General features: G+C 44.3%; 1 protein-coding gene across 2 annotated transcripts in view; it reads left to right on the top strand.

Moving 5' to 3' along the window:
- The window catches only part of AVIL (advillin), a 182,035-nt gene that overhangs the window by 125,151 nt on the left and 40,626 nt on the right, over nucleotides 1-16,258 (top strand). For both annotated transcript variants that reach the window (XM_069758610.1, XM_069758609.1), the window contains exons 3-5: nucleotides 12,451-12,525; nucleotides 12,895-13,091; nucleotides 15,162-15,270. In XM_069758610.1, coding sequence (XP_069614711.1) covers nucleotides 12,451-12,525; nucleotides 12,895-13,091; nucleotides 15,162-15,270 — 381 coding nt within the window. The remainder of the gene's footprint in view (nucleotides 1-12,450; nucleotides 12,526-12,894; nucleotides 13,092-15,161; nucleotides 15,271-16,258) is intronic.

Genomic DNA, 16,258 nt, shown 5'->3' with positions numbered 1-16,258 from the left:
TGCAACTTCTACCTGTTGCCTTAACATCAATACTTTTATTTCCCTCCGGAGAACTCTCTGCTGGCAGGATTGGGCAGTTTCAGCAATTTGCTGTAAGACAGAAATGACTTCGGAAAAGCAGTTCTCTAACACATTCATTCCTATCAATACAGTTGGTTCACAGTTCCACCGGTCAACATCAACAACAATTATACCCTGTTTCTTCAATTCTACTTTACCAATCTTTATGGTCATCTCCCTGAATCCTAGTTTCGGTACCAACTTACCATTACTGGCCCATATATCTAGTTCAACATCAGAGGGCCCTTTATCAATATCTGCATCAGCCCAGTACCTCTTATAAAGGATACACGGTATAGATGAAATCTGGGAACCTGTGTCCAGCAAAGCGTTGAGGGGCATTCCGTCCAGCACGATAGGGATAATGGGTCGTCCTCCGATGTACCTGTCGTGCCAGGGTGTTGGGCCTTGAAAGTTCATTCCTGCGAAGCGGCCCGCATTCCCAGGGGATTCCCGTTTAAATCACAATCTCGTGCAAAGTGGCCTGGCTGCTGGCAACGGCGGCAAATGGGCTGTCCATCCGGTTGGTAGCGGTCGCGGGGTCGTCCTCTCCATGTCGGGTATCTCCGGGGTCTCATCCATGGAACACCTTCTCTACGGTTTGACAACTCCATCTTGGGTCCTCTCATCTCCTGCATGGTTTTAGCCATTGAAGCAACATCAGTTAAAGAGTCAAGCTTTTGTTGAAGAGCCTCATTAGTACTGGGCCCCAGGGGCTTAGCAATGGCCCCGGACATAGCTGATGTCACTGGTACTCCATGTTGTTGAGGAGCCTCTGCCATGAGTTGCGCAGGATCCTGATCCCGAGGTGCCTCTGCCAGCTGGAGACGTATAACGCTCTCCTTTAATTGGGCAAATGTCAATTCAGGGTTCTTAAAAACAAGCATGCTCACATGCCCCCGGTGAGAAGGGGTGTAGAATCCCTCAATAAATTGATCTCTTAGCAGTTTATCCGCTCCGGTGTTAAAAATGGGTTCAGCCAGTGTAAGTGATTTAAGGGCTTCCTGCAGGTTTAAGGCAAAGTCTCTCACGCCCTCATTAACTTTTTGTTTGCAATTAAAGAATCGTACTTTAGCTTTGCTGCTGGCAGTGGTTTCAAATGTAGCTTTTAATCCAGCAAATATGCGTTCAACAGTGCCTTTTAGATCAGCTGCCCATGCTGTGACTTCTCGCTTAGCATGGCCACTTAACTGCATCATCAGGAGACTAACACGCTGAACTTCACCCACAGGGAACATGTCAAAATGGGCCAGCATCTTTTCTCTGAAATCGTCAAGGGTATTAGGCTCACCTTCATACATTGGAAGCCATGGGCCACCCGGGGTATATGGCATCAGCACCGGCATGATGGGCGCCACTCCTTGCACCGCTGCGCTACCGGACTCTCTATTGACACTCTGTCTTTCAGCTGCATTAGCGTCGCCGAGTGCTGCGGCGTCTCCGTGCTGCGACATACTGTGCCCCCTTAGTTAATCCGGACCCTTCCGGTCCTCCGCTTCCGTCGGGATAGTGTAGATTCGTTCCGCTGTGCAGCAGGATCGATTTTCCCCTTGCTCTGATGTCAGAGCGCTCAGCTTGGTGCCGCCCACAATGACACGCCCCCTGCTGCTCCCACCCACCGCGCTCTGTAATGGCGGATTCTGAAGTTTTTCAGTTAGACTGGGGCTCAGGTGATGGCGTAGCTCAATTAACAGTCTCGTGCCTAACGGTTATGAAGTGATTACCTCAGGGGATGGCGGCCATCTTTACTCCATTATAACCAATGGGGAAAAGTCACTTTCAATAGTTTTCAATGGAGAATGGATTTTTCTTTAATAAAGTCAATTTTCAAGATTTTTCATCCAAGTTTTCACAGTTTTGGGCTCCAATCACGGCACACAATACCCGGTATACGGGCTGGCTAGATCCTGTTCGTGACGCCAATTGTGACGCCCAAGAGACCGGGGTACCCAGCACCGGACCAATGGGGTCTGTCTCTTGAGGGGGGTGTCACGGGTGGCTTGACCCGGTGCTGTGGCCTCAGGCAATGCACAGTGTAAAGGGTATCGTGAGGGAACAGGCACTTACTTGATCAGCAGCAGGTTCTCCCAGCGGTGATGATCCCAATCCTGGATAGATGGCTATTGTCCAAATGAAAGACTGAGGCACTGAAACGTTTAACCAGTTTACTTTAACAAAAAAGGATTTACAACTAGTCCTGTCACCGGAGTCTGTATGGGAACTCTGAGTTACTTTGACCCTGCCGGGGTCTTCGCCTCTTATTGTACGCAATATCTGTGTGGCCCTGCTGCTGTATGTGAACTGGCTGCCGGCCCAATCTGTCCCCTCCGGGTCCTGGTTCGACGGGCAACCCGAGTCCTTTAATCGGCTTACCCCCTCCAGGAGTACCGCTGAACTCTGTGTCTGTTGCTGCGTCCGACCCTAGTGAAGCTGATATCACCTCACGTTTTTCCGGTTGCTGTATTATATGTAATGAATACAGCCACGGATCCGGTATCCATCTTTGCGCCTGTTCTGGGTAGTGATTAATGCTACCCGGTTCTCACAATGTCCTTTTTCTCTATCCCTCTTCTCCTCAGGCCGGTGATTTAGGCCTGGTAACAGTCACAGGGCTGTTAGAGATTCAACTGTATGACCTCTCACTTTCAGCTCCTTAGCCCAACTGCCAGTTCTTCTCTCAGACCAGAATGGATCAAGGGGAGTCTCTGGAGCTCCCCCTTCTGGCCGGAGGTGGTAGTGCAGTCTTGCTATTTTAGTATTTGCATTTACTGTCAGTAACTATTTTTGTGGCAAATACCCCTAGGGGTGCCACACACATTTTCAGTTTTTTTAATCTTAGGCTACTTTCACACTAGCGTTAACTGCAAACCGTCACAAATCGTCTTTTTTCCAAAAAAAGGATGCGTCAAAAAAAGTGGAAAACGTATGCAACGCATACAGCATTTCGACGGATCCGTCGCAAATCCGCTAAACGGTTCCGTCGAAATACTGGATACGTTGCATCCGTTGCATCCGTTTTTACCATCCGTTGCATTCGTTTTAACGACGGATCCATTTTTAAAATGGGAGGCACCCAAATTTGATTGGCTACTGGAAAATAAGGAAAACTATATACTGACTGTATTTACAGCCCATCTTTGAGGGTTTTAGTTTAGTAGCAGAGATGGAAGGTGTACTTGGTAGGATTGCGAGTTTGGTAACTGACGTTATATTTGAGGCGAATCGCCTGGATATTATAGTGCGGGAGAAGGAGGCGGCAGCAGAAAGACGGAGGATGCTTCTGCAGCAACAGAGACTGAGACGACTCTGGATACATCCGATCAATGAGCTGCGGATGACCAGGGGTCTCCAGTCCACTCTCTACCTGGAGTTGCGGCACAACCCACACAAATTCTTCAATTACGTACGGATGAGGATGGAACATTTTGACTATTTGGTTGAAAAACTAGGGGATGTCATACAAAGGCAGGACACAAGGATGAGGCTTGCCATCACACCGGCGGAGCGGCTCCTGGTGACACTGCGGTAAGCATCTTTTTTTTATGTCATTGCTCATATTGAATGTTAGATTACATGCTGCAGACAATACTGCGCTGACACATTGCGTACCATTTTCTGCAGCATGTAATTTTTTTATTGTTTGAGGCCATTCCACTGCTTTTTTTTATGTCATTGCTCATATTGAATGTTAGATTACATGCTGCAGACAATACTGCGCTGACACATTGCGCACCATTTTCTGCAGCATGTAATTTTTTTATTGTTTGAGGCCATTCCACTATTTTACACCTGTTTCATGCAGGTTTTATTGTGCGCCCCGTCATAAAAAAATTGTCACAGTGCCATTTATTGAAACTTTACCAGGAAACAAAAAAATCAAAATGTTGTTGGTCTGTGCAATTTTTTCTAACATTTATTTTTTTTTCTACAGCTTCCTAGCTACGGGTGAATCTCTGACTTCGCTCCATTACCAATTCCGGCTGGGGATTTCCACTATTGGCGGAATAGTGAAGGACACATGTCGGGCTATTTGGGACACTTTTCAGCCGGATTATATCCCCCAACCATCAATGGACATCTGGTTGAGAAGTGCAGAACAGTTTGAGAAAATTTGCAATTTCCCAAATTGTGTTGGTGCCGTTGACGGGAAACACATAAGGATTTCTAAACCGGCAGGAACAGGCTCTGAGTACTACAATTATAAGAAATACTTTTCTATTGTACTTATGGCTATTGCAGACGCCAACTGCCGATTCCTTGCTGTGGACATAGGAGCCTATGGCCGGTCCAACGATTCTCAAGTTTTTAAAAACTCTCCAATGGGTCGTTGCCTGTATGGAGAGACATATGATTTCCTGCCAGCCAGACCACTCCCAGGAACAAGTGAACCAGCCATGCAATATGTTTGTGTAGGTGATGAAGCGTTTCAACTCTCGCCGCACCTACTTAAACCATATAGTAGCCGTGACTTAAACCGTACCAAACGGGTATTTAATTACCGCCTTACTAGAGCAAGAAGAGTAGTAGAGTGTTCTTTTGGTATTTTGACGGCAAAGTGGAGAGTTCTGCTGACGGCAAGAAAACTGCAAACCAAAACTGTAGACGATGTTGTTAAGGCATGTGTGGTGCTCCATAACTTTGTCCTTTCAAAGGAGCCCGTTTCCTTGGATGACGAAGAATTGGAGACATCCTTGTGGGATTACCGCAGTACCTCTGCTCGCTCCACAGGTTCTGTTACCAGGATGAGGGACCAGTTTACGGATTATTTTGTGTCACCTGTTGGGCGGATTCCATGGCAAGACATCATTGTGTGACATGTTTTTCATGGGTTTTGTTTATGTAAAAAGTTTGTTTCTCCCCAAAAAAAAAAAAGTTCCAAAAGCGTGGTTTTCTTGGTAATAAAACCAATATGTTATACCTTTCAAACGTCTGGTGTTTATTTTTATTTTACCTTTTTTAATAGTTATATTACCTTAATGAATCCACACACACAAAGAGTAGAATTTTAATCAGACCGAATTATATTTGAACTCTTTTTAAAAAAAATTTTCTTTGCAAAAAACATATATAGTTTTTCTCTTAACTTTTCACATTTTTTTTTTTAAATTTAGAAACTTTATGTACAATGTTACAAATCTTCAAAGTGTGGGGTGGAGATACGAGGGGAGGAGGGGCTGGAAGGTTGGACCACGTCGATAGGTGGGGAAACCCTACTTGTTTGGGGTGCAGTGGAAGGGTGGTTAAAAGCAGGAGGCTGACCAGAAGGGGGTGGTGTTGGGGTAGGTGGAAAACTTAATGGGGAAGGAAAGCTGGGCAAGGAAGAAAACAGTGGGGAAGACATTTGGTTTGTGGGCCGGGATGGGTATTGGGACTGGGTTGGGTATTGGGACTGGGTTGGGTATTGGGACTGGGTTGGGTATTGGGACTGGCGTGGATATTGGGACTGGGTTGGGTAATGGGGGGCATGGTGTGGAAATGGGGCCTGGGGTGGGACCTGGTGTGGAAATGGGGCCTGGGATGTGTGGGGAGGTGTGGGGGTAGATTGGGGTTCGTGGAGGGCCTTAAGTAGAGCATTATGGCAGGTATTCATTACCCGCATCTGTTGCTCAAAAGAAAGCTTCTCCATGCTCCTGAGCATGGATTGGAAAAAAAGATTGGCCGGAGATTGACTTACATCTAAATGCAGCCTATCCAAGCGACTGCTGGTTTCATGGCTTGTTTCACTGATGCGTGATTGCACCATGTTGAAACCAGCAGTCACTTGCTCTCCCAAAATTTTGAAAGAGCTTTGGAAGGATGCATTTAGATGTAAGCATAGCTCCTTTCCTGACCCCTCTGTCGCTGCCGCCACGAACCTAATGGTGGTCTAGAGGTGGCAGGTTCAGAGGGGTTGGGTAAAGGGAACGCTATCTGTTGAGCATCACATTCGAGTAACGAAGGCTGCAATAATGCTCCAGTGCTTGAGGTGGATGAAGTGGAGGCGACAGAGGGGTCAGAGGTGTGAGGCCTACCGACATGGCCCTCGGTGGCGGACTCAGGAGGGATCGCTCCAGAGGGCGCAGAGCAAGATGCAGGCGCACGGTGGCTGGAGAAGGTGCTGTGAAAGAAAAAACAAAAACAATTAATATATTGATATAAAAAAGCCCTGACTGAAACCAAACTTTAGTTAGACAGGTTAACATGGTTATTAGTGGGCTGTAGAATACTTACACTCTACTCAGCATGGTTCGCCTCAGGAAGGAGAGGGCAGGGGCGTATCGATAGCTCTTCTTCTTCCTTCCTGCTGAGCCACTCAGGGCCTGCATCTCCTCGTTAAATTCCCTCTTAAAGCGATCTGTCAGTGACCGCCACCGCTTCCTAACCTTGCCACTAGGGTTGAGCGAAATGGGTCGGCCAGATTCAGAAGTCACCGACTTTTGGCAAAGTCGGGTTTCATGAAACCCGACCCGACCCCTGTGTGGGGTCGGCCATGAGGTCGGCGATCTTCTGAACTGGAATCGGAATTCCGATACCGATTTCCGATATGTTTAAGATATCGGGAATCGGTATCGGAATTCAGATTTAAGTGTAAAATAAAGAATAAAAAAAAAAAATATTGCTATACTCACCATCGGACGTGCCCTGGTTGTAACCGGGAGCCTTCCTTCCTAAGAATGAGCGCCTGAAGGACCTTTCGATGACGTCGCGGCTTGTGATTGGTCGCGTGAGCGGTCACATGTGCGTCACGCGACCAATCACAAGCCGCGACGTCATCGAAAGGTCCTTCAAGCGCTGATTCTTAGGAAGGAAGGCTGCGGGTTAGAACCAGGGCGCGTCCGAGGGTGAGTATATACCTATTAGGAATATACGGTTACGGTTTGCTGAATGTTCAGCAGCAGCAGCAGGAGACTGAAATAAAGGAAAAAAAAGGAAAAAAAATTATCTTTAATGTAGGCATATGTTTTCTGTGTTGAGTTATATATGAAAATCTGTTTTGTGTATGGTGCAGTGTGATGTGTGAAGCAAGTGTTTCGCCACTACTTACACTTGGTTCCTCCTCCACTTGCATCTCTCCACCCATCTCGGCCTCTTCTGACAGCTCCTCATCTGATTCTGATTCCTGTTTAAACATAATAAATGCATGTAGTGAATAAAAATGATGTAAATTTAAAGAAAAAAATACAATTTTTTTTGTTTACTTATCAATACACGCTGTTGCTGTGGAGGAGGGCTGTCAGAAGAGGACATTGTGGCTGTGGGATGGCCGTTGGCTGTGGTCCTGGTGGGAAGGCCGTTGGCTGTGGTCCTGGTGGGAAGGCCGGTGGCTGTGGTTCTGGTGGGAAGGCCGTTGGCTGTGGTCCTGGTGGCTCTGTAAGTTAAAAGACACTTGCAATCTGCTCTACACATTGAAGTAGCAGATTTGGGGTCTTCAAAACTTACTTTTAAAGATTTTAATATGTGGTCCTGGTGGGATAGCCGGTGGCTGTGGTCCTGGTGGGATAGCCTGTGGCTGTGGTCCTGGTGGCTCTGTAAGTTAAAAGACACTTGAAATCTGCTCTACACATTGAAGTAGCAGATTTGGGGTCTTCAAAACTTACTTTTAAAGATTTTAATATGTGGTCCTGGTGGGATAGCCGGTGGCTGTGGTCCTGGTGGGATAGCCGGTGGCTGTGGTCCTGGTGGGAAGGCCGGTGGCTGTGGTCCTGGTGGGAAGGCCTTTGGCTGTGGTCTTGGTGGCTCTGTAAGTTAAAAGACACTTGAAATCTGCTCTACACATTGCAGTAGCAGATTTGGGGTCTTCAAAACTTACTTTTAAAGATGTGAGGATGTGGTCATGGTGGGCTGGTCCGTGGATGTGGTCCCTAGTGTATCTGTAATAACTATAATGTATTTATAGTTAGACCACCCCCCGAACTAGGTAACGTTTAACGATAAACACCCTGCTAAAATGATGTGAGAAATGTTCATTAAGGTGAACACCAAAACCCAAAAACAGGTGCACGTTATACCATTCATTTCCATGTCCAAAAAAATATATTTTGAAATGTGAACCCACCATGTAAAAATATTTTTACCACATTTTATTTTCTAAAATAACCTCCCCCAAAAACCTTTAAAGATAACCTTTATTAAAAAATGAGCCCTCAACCAACTCTGTATTGCATGTGTAACCATTGGTACATACACCAGTTTTAAATTTACCTTTCTGAAATTATACTACAGACATTTTTTTAATAAACATTTTATTTTATTTTTTTTTTCGCTTTTTTTTTTACATCACAATTAGGAGCTGAAATGCTCTTTATTTTAAATACAAGTACATCAACTGGGAATGGTTTCAACAATGAAAAAATCAACACTTTAAAAAAAAAAACACTCACACATTCTAACCACAAGCTGCAGACCACTAGACTTTGCAAAAATACATCCGATTTAAAAAAAAAAAAAAAAAATTTAAGAAGAAAAAAAAACAAAACACATTTAAAACAAAGGCTGCACCGACCACTATGCTTAGTAAATACATCAGAAAAAGGCCATTAACCAATATGGCATGGACAAATGCACATGCAATCAACAAGACGCACACAAACATGCCTGCAAGCACACAGGTGCAGTCATAACACAAGCATAACACATGAACAGGCATAAGATTGGCGAAGGCCTAATAAGGTGCAGCCACGTGAAGACATACATACAAAAGCACACAGCCGTACGAAAATACACACATACACACAAGAGCACATAGGGCTTATGCAAATACACACAGATGCACAAAAGCACACAGGCGGACCCAAACACGAAACGCATACGCACGCACAAACACACACACACACACACAAAAGGTCAGGCCTCAGGGTGGATCTGGACTCTAGCAGGGCACTGGCTCTTGCAGGACGACGGCAGGCCTCAGGTTGTATTCAGGTTTTAAGCTCTTGCTGTAGTCAGTACGTCATATACAGACACAAATGCACACACGCACAGACATGCAGACACATGCACACAGACGCACACAAAAATGGCAATACTCACACTGTTTCTATGGTGGCTAGAGTCTGGTGTGGCAAGAGTGTAGCTTGCAGGTTGGAGTGTAGCTGGCAGGCTAGGCTCTTGCTGGCAGGCTGGGGTCTTGCTGGCAGGCTGGGGTCTTGCTGGAAGGCTGGGGTCTTGCTGGCACGCTTCTTCTCTCTCTGTCTTCTTGTTGGCATATGTGGGGTTGAAGGCCCAGGCCAGGTTTATATAGATTTGGGGGTGTCTGGCCAATTGGCTACAAAATCCTGCTTCTGAGCATGCTCAGTATAAAAAAACGTATTGCAGCGCTGCATTGCGTCGTACGACGTGTCTCAACGGATCCGTCGCTCATAGGCTTCCATTGTAGCCAACGACGCATGCCGCAGGATGCGTCACAACACTTTTTTTGTCGGAGACAAAAAACGTTACAATCTACATTTTTTCCAGACGACGTGTCGCCAAATTTCGACGCATACGTCGTATGACGTACACGGCGGATGACAATACATCGCAATGCGTCGCCAATACAAGTCTATGGGGAAAAAACGCATCCTGCAAGCACTTTTGCAGGATGCGTTTTTTGTGCAAAACGACGCATTTTAACGTATTGCAGTTAACGCTAGTGTGAAAGTAGCCTTATATGTGCTTTTTGCAGCTCTAAAAAAAATTCTAATTTGGATATTCCAATAATTTTTGTCTTTTTTTTTCTTAATACATGGGTTTGTGCAGTTTTTTGTAATTTGTTTCTGATATTGGGAGAGATGTAAAGAAAAATATGACTGTTCATTTTTCACTTTAGTTTTTACAAGGGCAGGGGTAGAAACAGCGATTCGGACTTGCAGTGTTTCTCCTAGGACCCAGCAGCTCTTTTTTTTTTTTCCCAACACTATCAGCTGGTTCAGCCCTGTATATACAGCAATAGAAAAGATAAAAATGGTGACAAACGTGTTTATCTTCTCTGTGGGAAGTTGTGCAAGCTTCTAAAGGTACCGTCACACATAGCGACGCTGCAGCGATACCGACAACGATCCGGATCGCTGCAGCGTCGCTGTTTGGTCGCTGGAGAGCTGTCACACAGACAGCTCTCCAGCGACCAACGATCCCGAGGTCCCCGGTAACCAGGGTAAACATCGGGTAACTAAGCGCAGGGCCGCGCTTAGTAACCCGATGTTTACCCTGGTTACCATCCTAAAAAGTAAAAAAACAAACGCTACATACTTACCTACCGCTGTCTGTCCTCGGCGCTCTGCTTCTCTGGTCTGGCTGTGAGCGCTGGGCAGCCAGAAAGCAGAGCGGTGACGTCACCGCTCTGCTTTCCGGCTGACCGACGCTCACAGCCAGAGCAGGAGGAGAGCAGAGCACAGCGCTGGAGGACAGACAGCGGTAGGTAAGTATGTAGTGTTTGTTTTTTTACTTTTAGGATGGTAACCAGGGTAAACATCGGGTTACTAAGCGCGGCCCTGCGCTTAGTTACCCGATGTTTACCCTGGTTACCAGCAAAGACATCGCTGAATCGGTGTCACACACGCCGATTCAGCGATGTCTGCGGGGAGTCCAGCGACGAAATAAAGTTCTGGACTTTCTTCCCCGACCAGCGATCTCCCAGCAGGGGCCTGATCGCTGCTGCCTGTCACACTGGACGATATCGCTAGCGAGGACGCTGCAACGTCACGGATCGCTAGCGATATCGTCTAGTGTGACAGTACCTTTACACTGCATTGACATTTTAGAATGTGAATGCAAAGTAAAGTGAGGACTGCCCGGATATTTACATAACCAAAAATAGTCCTCACCTAATGGTATAAAGATCCTCTTCAATTTTAACAACATGTAACCAACAGCAACATTGAAGTACCAACAGGATCAAATTTTAAAAAATATATAAAGTTTTATTACAATATTTTAAAATTAGATAATATACAAATCAATATATACCAGATAAATTTAAATAATGATGACAGGGTTACAAAATACCCTGTCAAACATGGAGCAATAGGTAATGATGACAGAGAATATAGAGAATATGCCCGGATATTTAGTCGGTAGGCTGTCTCGAAATAGGTAAAGAGAACCTCCAGACTTTCCACTTTATGAGGCACATCGTTTGGCTCAGTTTACTGTGGCATTTAAAGGGGTTGTCCAGCCTTATGCCACAAGTCTGTAGTCACTCTGTTACTGTATACTTGTGAATCCTCGCATAGAGCGCATTACGTGGTGCCAGCGCCCGGGACTTGTATGTGATTTGCATGCATACAGTTACATATCAACTAGATAGGCGCAGTCTCACTCAGTGCAAGTGTATTGAACAAGGAAGGGCAAGTCTAGTGAGAATGTGGCCAATAGTATGCAAATTACATACTTGTGGTCACATGACCACCCAGCCCCGACTTCGGATGTGAGGATTCACAAGTCTGCAGTCATATAAAGTGACTGCAGACTTGTAGCCTAAGGTCAGGCAATCCTTTTATTGAATAACACAGGTTTACAAAAAATATATATTTTTCAGGTTCCTAGGTTTTTGAATGGATTTAGGGTAATTTGAGGGTGCTGAATTAAAAAATCCCATTACTTCTCTGAAATTGGTTCTAGGTTTTGAGATAAATCAGCCATGAAAGTAATGCATTCTCCCTGCTACTTGCAATTTCAATGGCCGATCCTTTTGTTATCAGCGGAGATAAGCTGCTGCCAGAAGAGCCTGGCAGCAGCTTTCTTCTCTCTCTCTACTGATACCACAAGAGTGGATAAGTGAGTATTCTTTTGGTATTTTTCTTGTTTTTTTTTACCTAGGGCTTCATAGGCAGCCTATACTACATTGCTGCCCGAGTGCAATGCCACAACCACTTATCACTTATGAGTTAGTGGTTTGAATATTAATTTTAGGAATCAAACTAAAGTTACAATTTACAATTCAACTTTTCATGCAAATCTCAGTGACATTTGCTGTAGCAAAATTATTTATCCGTCCAAAAGTAATGGGGCACCTACACCTTACACATAAAGGAGCTTTTGCATGCAGGTTCTCGGCCATGGAAACTCATACCATGACATCCCCTGGGCATAAGTTTTGTACTGTGTTAATACTAGAGGAGTTTTGCAATTTTACATGGTTTGCCATTTGGTGGAAATAGACGCAAGGCTCTTCTGTCCTCTAAGGCAAAACTTAACATCATAAGAGAGGGGCCCACATTCATCCTTGGGGCCTTGTCTGTCACCAGATCTTAATTTTAAAATTGGGAAATAAATCTTTAAAAAAGGATTTGATATATCTTTTCAAAGTAAGTACATTGGCCTCGCCAGGTCTAAGAAGTCTATTCTATAAGGTATGCAGTTCATTATTGTGAACTATGATGACAAATCCTCTTTTATTCCATTCAGTGTCATTTTTATTTCCCATTTCCTTAGAAAATGGACCTTGTGCTGGTGCCACAGAAAGCCTACGGAAACTTTTATGAAGGAGACTGCTACCTCCTGCTCTCTGTAAGTGGCTCAATAAAGACAGTCTGTCCATAAAACTTAGCCTTTGGCTTAAGCCTTCATCAGGAACACATTACACAATATGCTGAGTAGCTAAGGGAAGTAAAAACAATATAATCAATATGTAAACAGAAAACGAATAGGATGTCAGTACGGACAATTGGCGAGCCTCAAGGTAAGCAAACAGAGGACGCTGCCAGCAAAGCTATTACCAGGGCACAGAATCCCGTAAATGTAGAGCTGAAACTGACTATACCAAGCTTTTGTCAACTCCGACGTCCTCTCTACTGACTTTAAAAATGATTCATGAATGATGTGACCTTCAAGGTCACACGTGAAAACTGTCATTGATTGTTCATCCTTAACTTCCAGACAAGAAAATCTGGCAATTCCTTGTTCTACGATATCCATTACTGGATTGGAAACGACTCGTCTCAAGATGAGCAGGGCTCAGCAGCCATATACACTATTCAGCTGGATGACTTTTTGGGTGGTAGCCCAGTCCAACACCGGGAGGTACAAGGACATGAGTCAGAGGCATTCAAGGGATACTTTAAACAGGGGATCATGTGAGTAGTGGCAGAACCAGACATTGATGAGCTGGACGAATCTTGGTTAAGTTCTATGGTAGGCCGCCATATGTAACGGAGCTTCAAGGTTTACATTCTATTTATGTGACATATTTATATTAATTATTTACTACGTTTTTATTGTATCTTTACAATTCCATTACTTAGCTGTTCACTTGTATGATTTCAGCATTATTCTCCTTCACTCCATTGCAACTCATTGAATTGGTTTTGTAAAACAATTAAAGGGTTCTGCACTTTTAAGGTGCCCATAAATCTTAGATAGCTGCAGATCCAACAATTGTACGGCTGACAACAGTCTTTCCCATCTCCCCCATATACATGAACGCTTGTTTCAATAGCAAAATAGAGGAGAAAGCTGCTGATGAACACTTTGGCCGAGGCTTAACTCTAGGGAAAAAAGGATAAGGGGTTTAAAGAGGACCTATCACCAACAATTCCCCTGCCTTTTTTTATGTTAATATGTTACTAATAAATAAACTGAATTCTAAATTAATTAAAAAAAAAACCAGGGAGGAAAGGCCTTTTATTGATTGGCAAAATATGCAGATGATACGTAAGTCCGACAGTCAGTTAAGTTACCCCCATTTTCGGACATATCTAGCACTGCACAGCAGGGAAGTGACGTATGTGCCCTGATAGTGTGGTCTGACTGCTCAGAGCAGATACCGTGTTCAGTGTTGTGGAGTGAGCGCCCAGGAACACACTGCTGCTTTATTCTAAAGGTACCTTCACACTCAGCAACTTTGCAACGAGAATGACAACGATCCGTGACGTTGCAGCGTCCTGGATAGCGATCTCGTTGTGTTTGACACGCAGCAGCGATCTGGATCCCGCTGTGCCATCGCTGGTCGGAGCTAGAAGTCCAGAACTTTATTTGGTCGTCAGGTCGGCGTTTATCGTCATGTTTGACAGCAAAAGCAACGATGCCAGCAATGTTTTTACATGGAGCTAACAACCGGCGAGAACGATGTGAGTCGCCGTTACGTCACTGGATCGCTCCTGCATCGTTCTGGAGTTGCCGGTGTTTGACGTCTCTACAGCGACCTAAACAGCGACGCTCCAGCGATCGGCTCGTTGTCTATATCGCTGCAGCGTCGCTGAGTGTGACGGTACCTTTAGACTTTTCCCTGCCTGTCTGCAGCTTCACTATCTGTCATTGTCACACTAGTCTGTGATTGGAGGGAAACCGCTCTTCTCAGAGCAAAGACCAGTGTGATGGTGATAGAGAAGCTGCCCAGGCAGGGACCACTGTAATATAATTATCGCTGCTTCAGTAGCGGTGATCGGTATCCTAAGAAAGTGCAGCAATGTCCTCGGGACATCCACGATAACACTTCTTAGTCTATCTCTTCACTAAACAGTAATAACTTGTGAGATCTCACCCATTAGTGAGGACAGAGACCAATACGTGTTCCAATACGCACAGCTCCCGGGGACACCGCTGCACTTATTCAGATGACCGATCACCGCCGCTCCAGCAGCCATAGGTCTATTATCACACTTGTCAATGCCTATCATCAGCTTCATTATCTATCTCTACCACACCAGTCTTGCTCCTACTGGAGCTTTTTCACACTGATCACAGCACAGACCAGTGTGACAATGACAGGTAGTGACGTCAGAAAGGCAGGGAAAAGTCTTCTAATAAAGCAGCACTGTGGCCTTGCGAGCAGCGTTCTTCCTGCCTCTCTGCCTTTAAACACACACATGTAAATAAATATATTTTTTCATAAAACTAGATTTTTGGTGATAGGTCCTCCTTAAGTTCAAGCTATGAGATCCTTGTCTCTGCCAGCATCATCTGTCGGGGTATTTTCAGGAGATCCCCATTAACAGATGGTAGACTGGTCATGCCAAAATTGGTGTGTTTGGGTAATATCATTTTTATGTATGGTGTATTTAAGATATGCCATCTTTGTGGGATCATTTTGTGATTATAGGCAAGTTCCTACATGTTGTCAGGCTCTGTTAAGTACCACTTCACTATATTTTTACCATTTACCATAATGTGTCCATGTACAGAATTTTCCTTTCTGTCTCCCTTAGCTATAAGAAAGGAGGAGTAGCATCTGGGATGAAACATGTAGCCACCAACACATATGACGTAAAGAGACTGCTTCATGTAAAAGGGAAAAGAAATGTCACTGCTACTGAGGTAAATATAGATAAATAATAGATACTTCCTTTAACATAAAGCATTTTACTAAAATAATGCCAAAGTGTTACTTTATAGATTGGAAGCTCTCACGAGCAGGGTCGTCTTATGTCGCTTTAATTATTGTATTGTTAACGTTGTTACTTATGCTGTTGTGTTTGAAACTGTTAAACTGTAATGCGCTGCAGAATATGTTGGCGCTATATAAATAAAGATTATTATTATTATTACTTAGATATTACTGAGGCAAATAATGTTTGGTCTCTGCTGCCCTTTTAAACTAACTACCAATTCTTTTATAATCATCCGTAAACTTGGAAACTAATATTTGAGCACTTTTATGTGGGCATAGCATTATTTGAATGTAGTAATTATCATCCTTGGTGCATTGTGGAGAGCAGATGCCTGTATCTAAGGAAGAATCAGGTATTTATCTATATTTTATCTATTATTTATCTGTCTGCAATACCAGGAAGTACAGGCTGTAAGATTATGAGCATTGAGCTAGCAGACGGTGTCGCTAAGATCTGCAAATGATCAAATATTCAAGTACCTAGCTCCAATCTGTGACATGTGGAAGGGGCATTAATATTAGATTGAAAGAACATTTTTTTAGCCACATGAAACCTCAAAAATTTGATCAAGTCTTAAGGTACCGTCACACATAACGATTTCTTTAACGATATTGTTGCTTTTTGTGACGTAGCAATGATATAGTTAACAAAATCGTTATGTGTGACAGCGACCAACAATCAGGCCCTTGCTGGGAGATAGTTGGTCGCTGGGAATGATCAGGACCTTTTTTTTGGTCGCTAATCACCCGCTGTCATCACTGAATCGGCGTGTGTGACGCTGATCCAGCAATGTGTTCACTGGTAACCAGGGTAAATATCGGGTTACTAAGCGCAGGGCCGCGCTTAGTAACCCGATATTTACCCTGGTTACCATTGTAAAAGTAAAAAAAAAACAGTACATACTCACATTCCGG

Source organism: Ranitomeya imitator, chromosome 3 (assembly GCF_032444005.1).
Source record: "Ranitomeya imitator isolate aRanImi1 chromosome 3, aRanImi1.pri, whole genome shotgun sequence".
NCBI classification, from domain to species: Eukaryota; Metazoa; Chordata; class Amphibia; order Anura; family Dendrobatidae; genus Ranitomeya; species Ranitomeya imitator.
The sequence above is the reverse complement of the archived record's forward strand: the minus strand, read 5'-3'. Positions and strand labels throughout refer to the sequence as shown.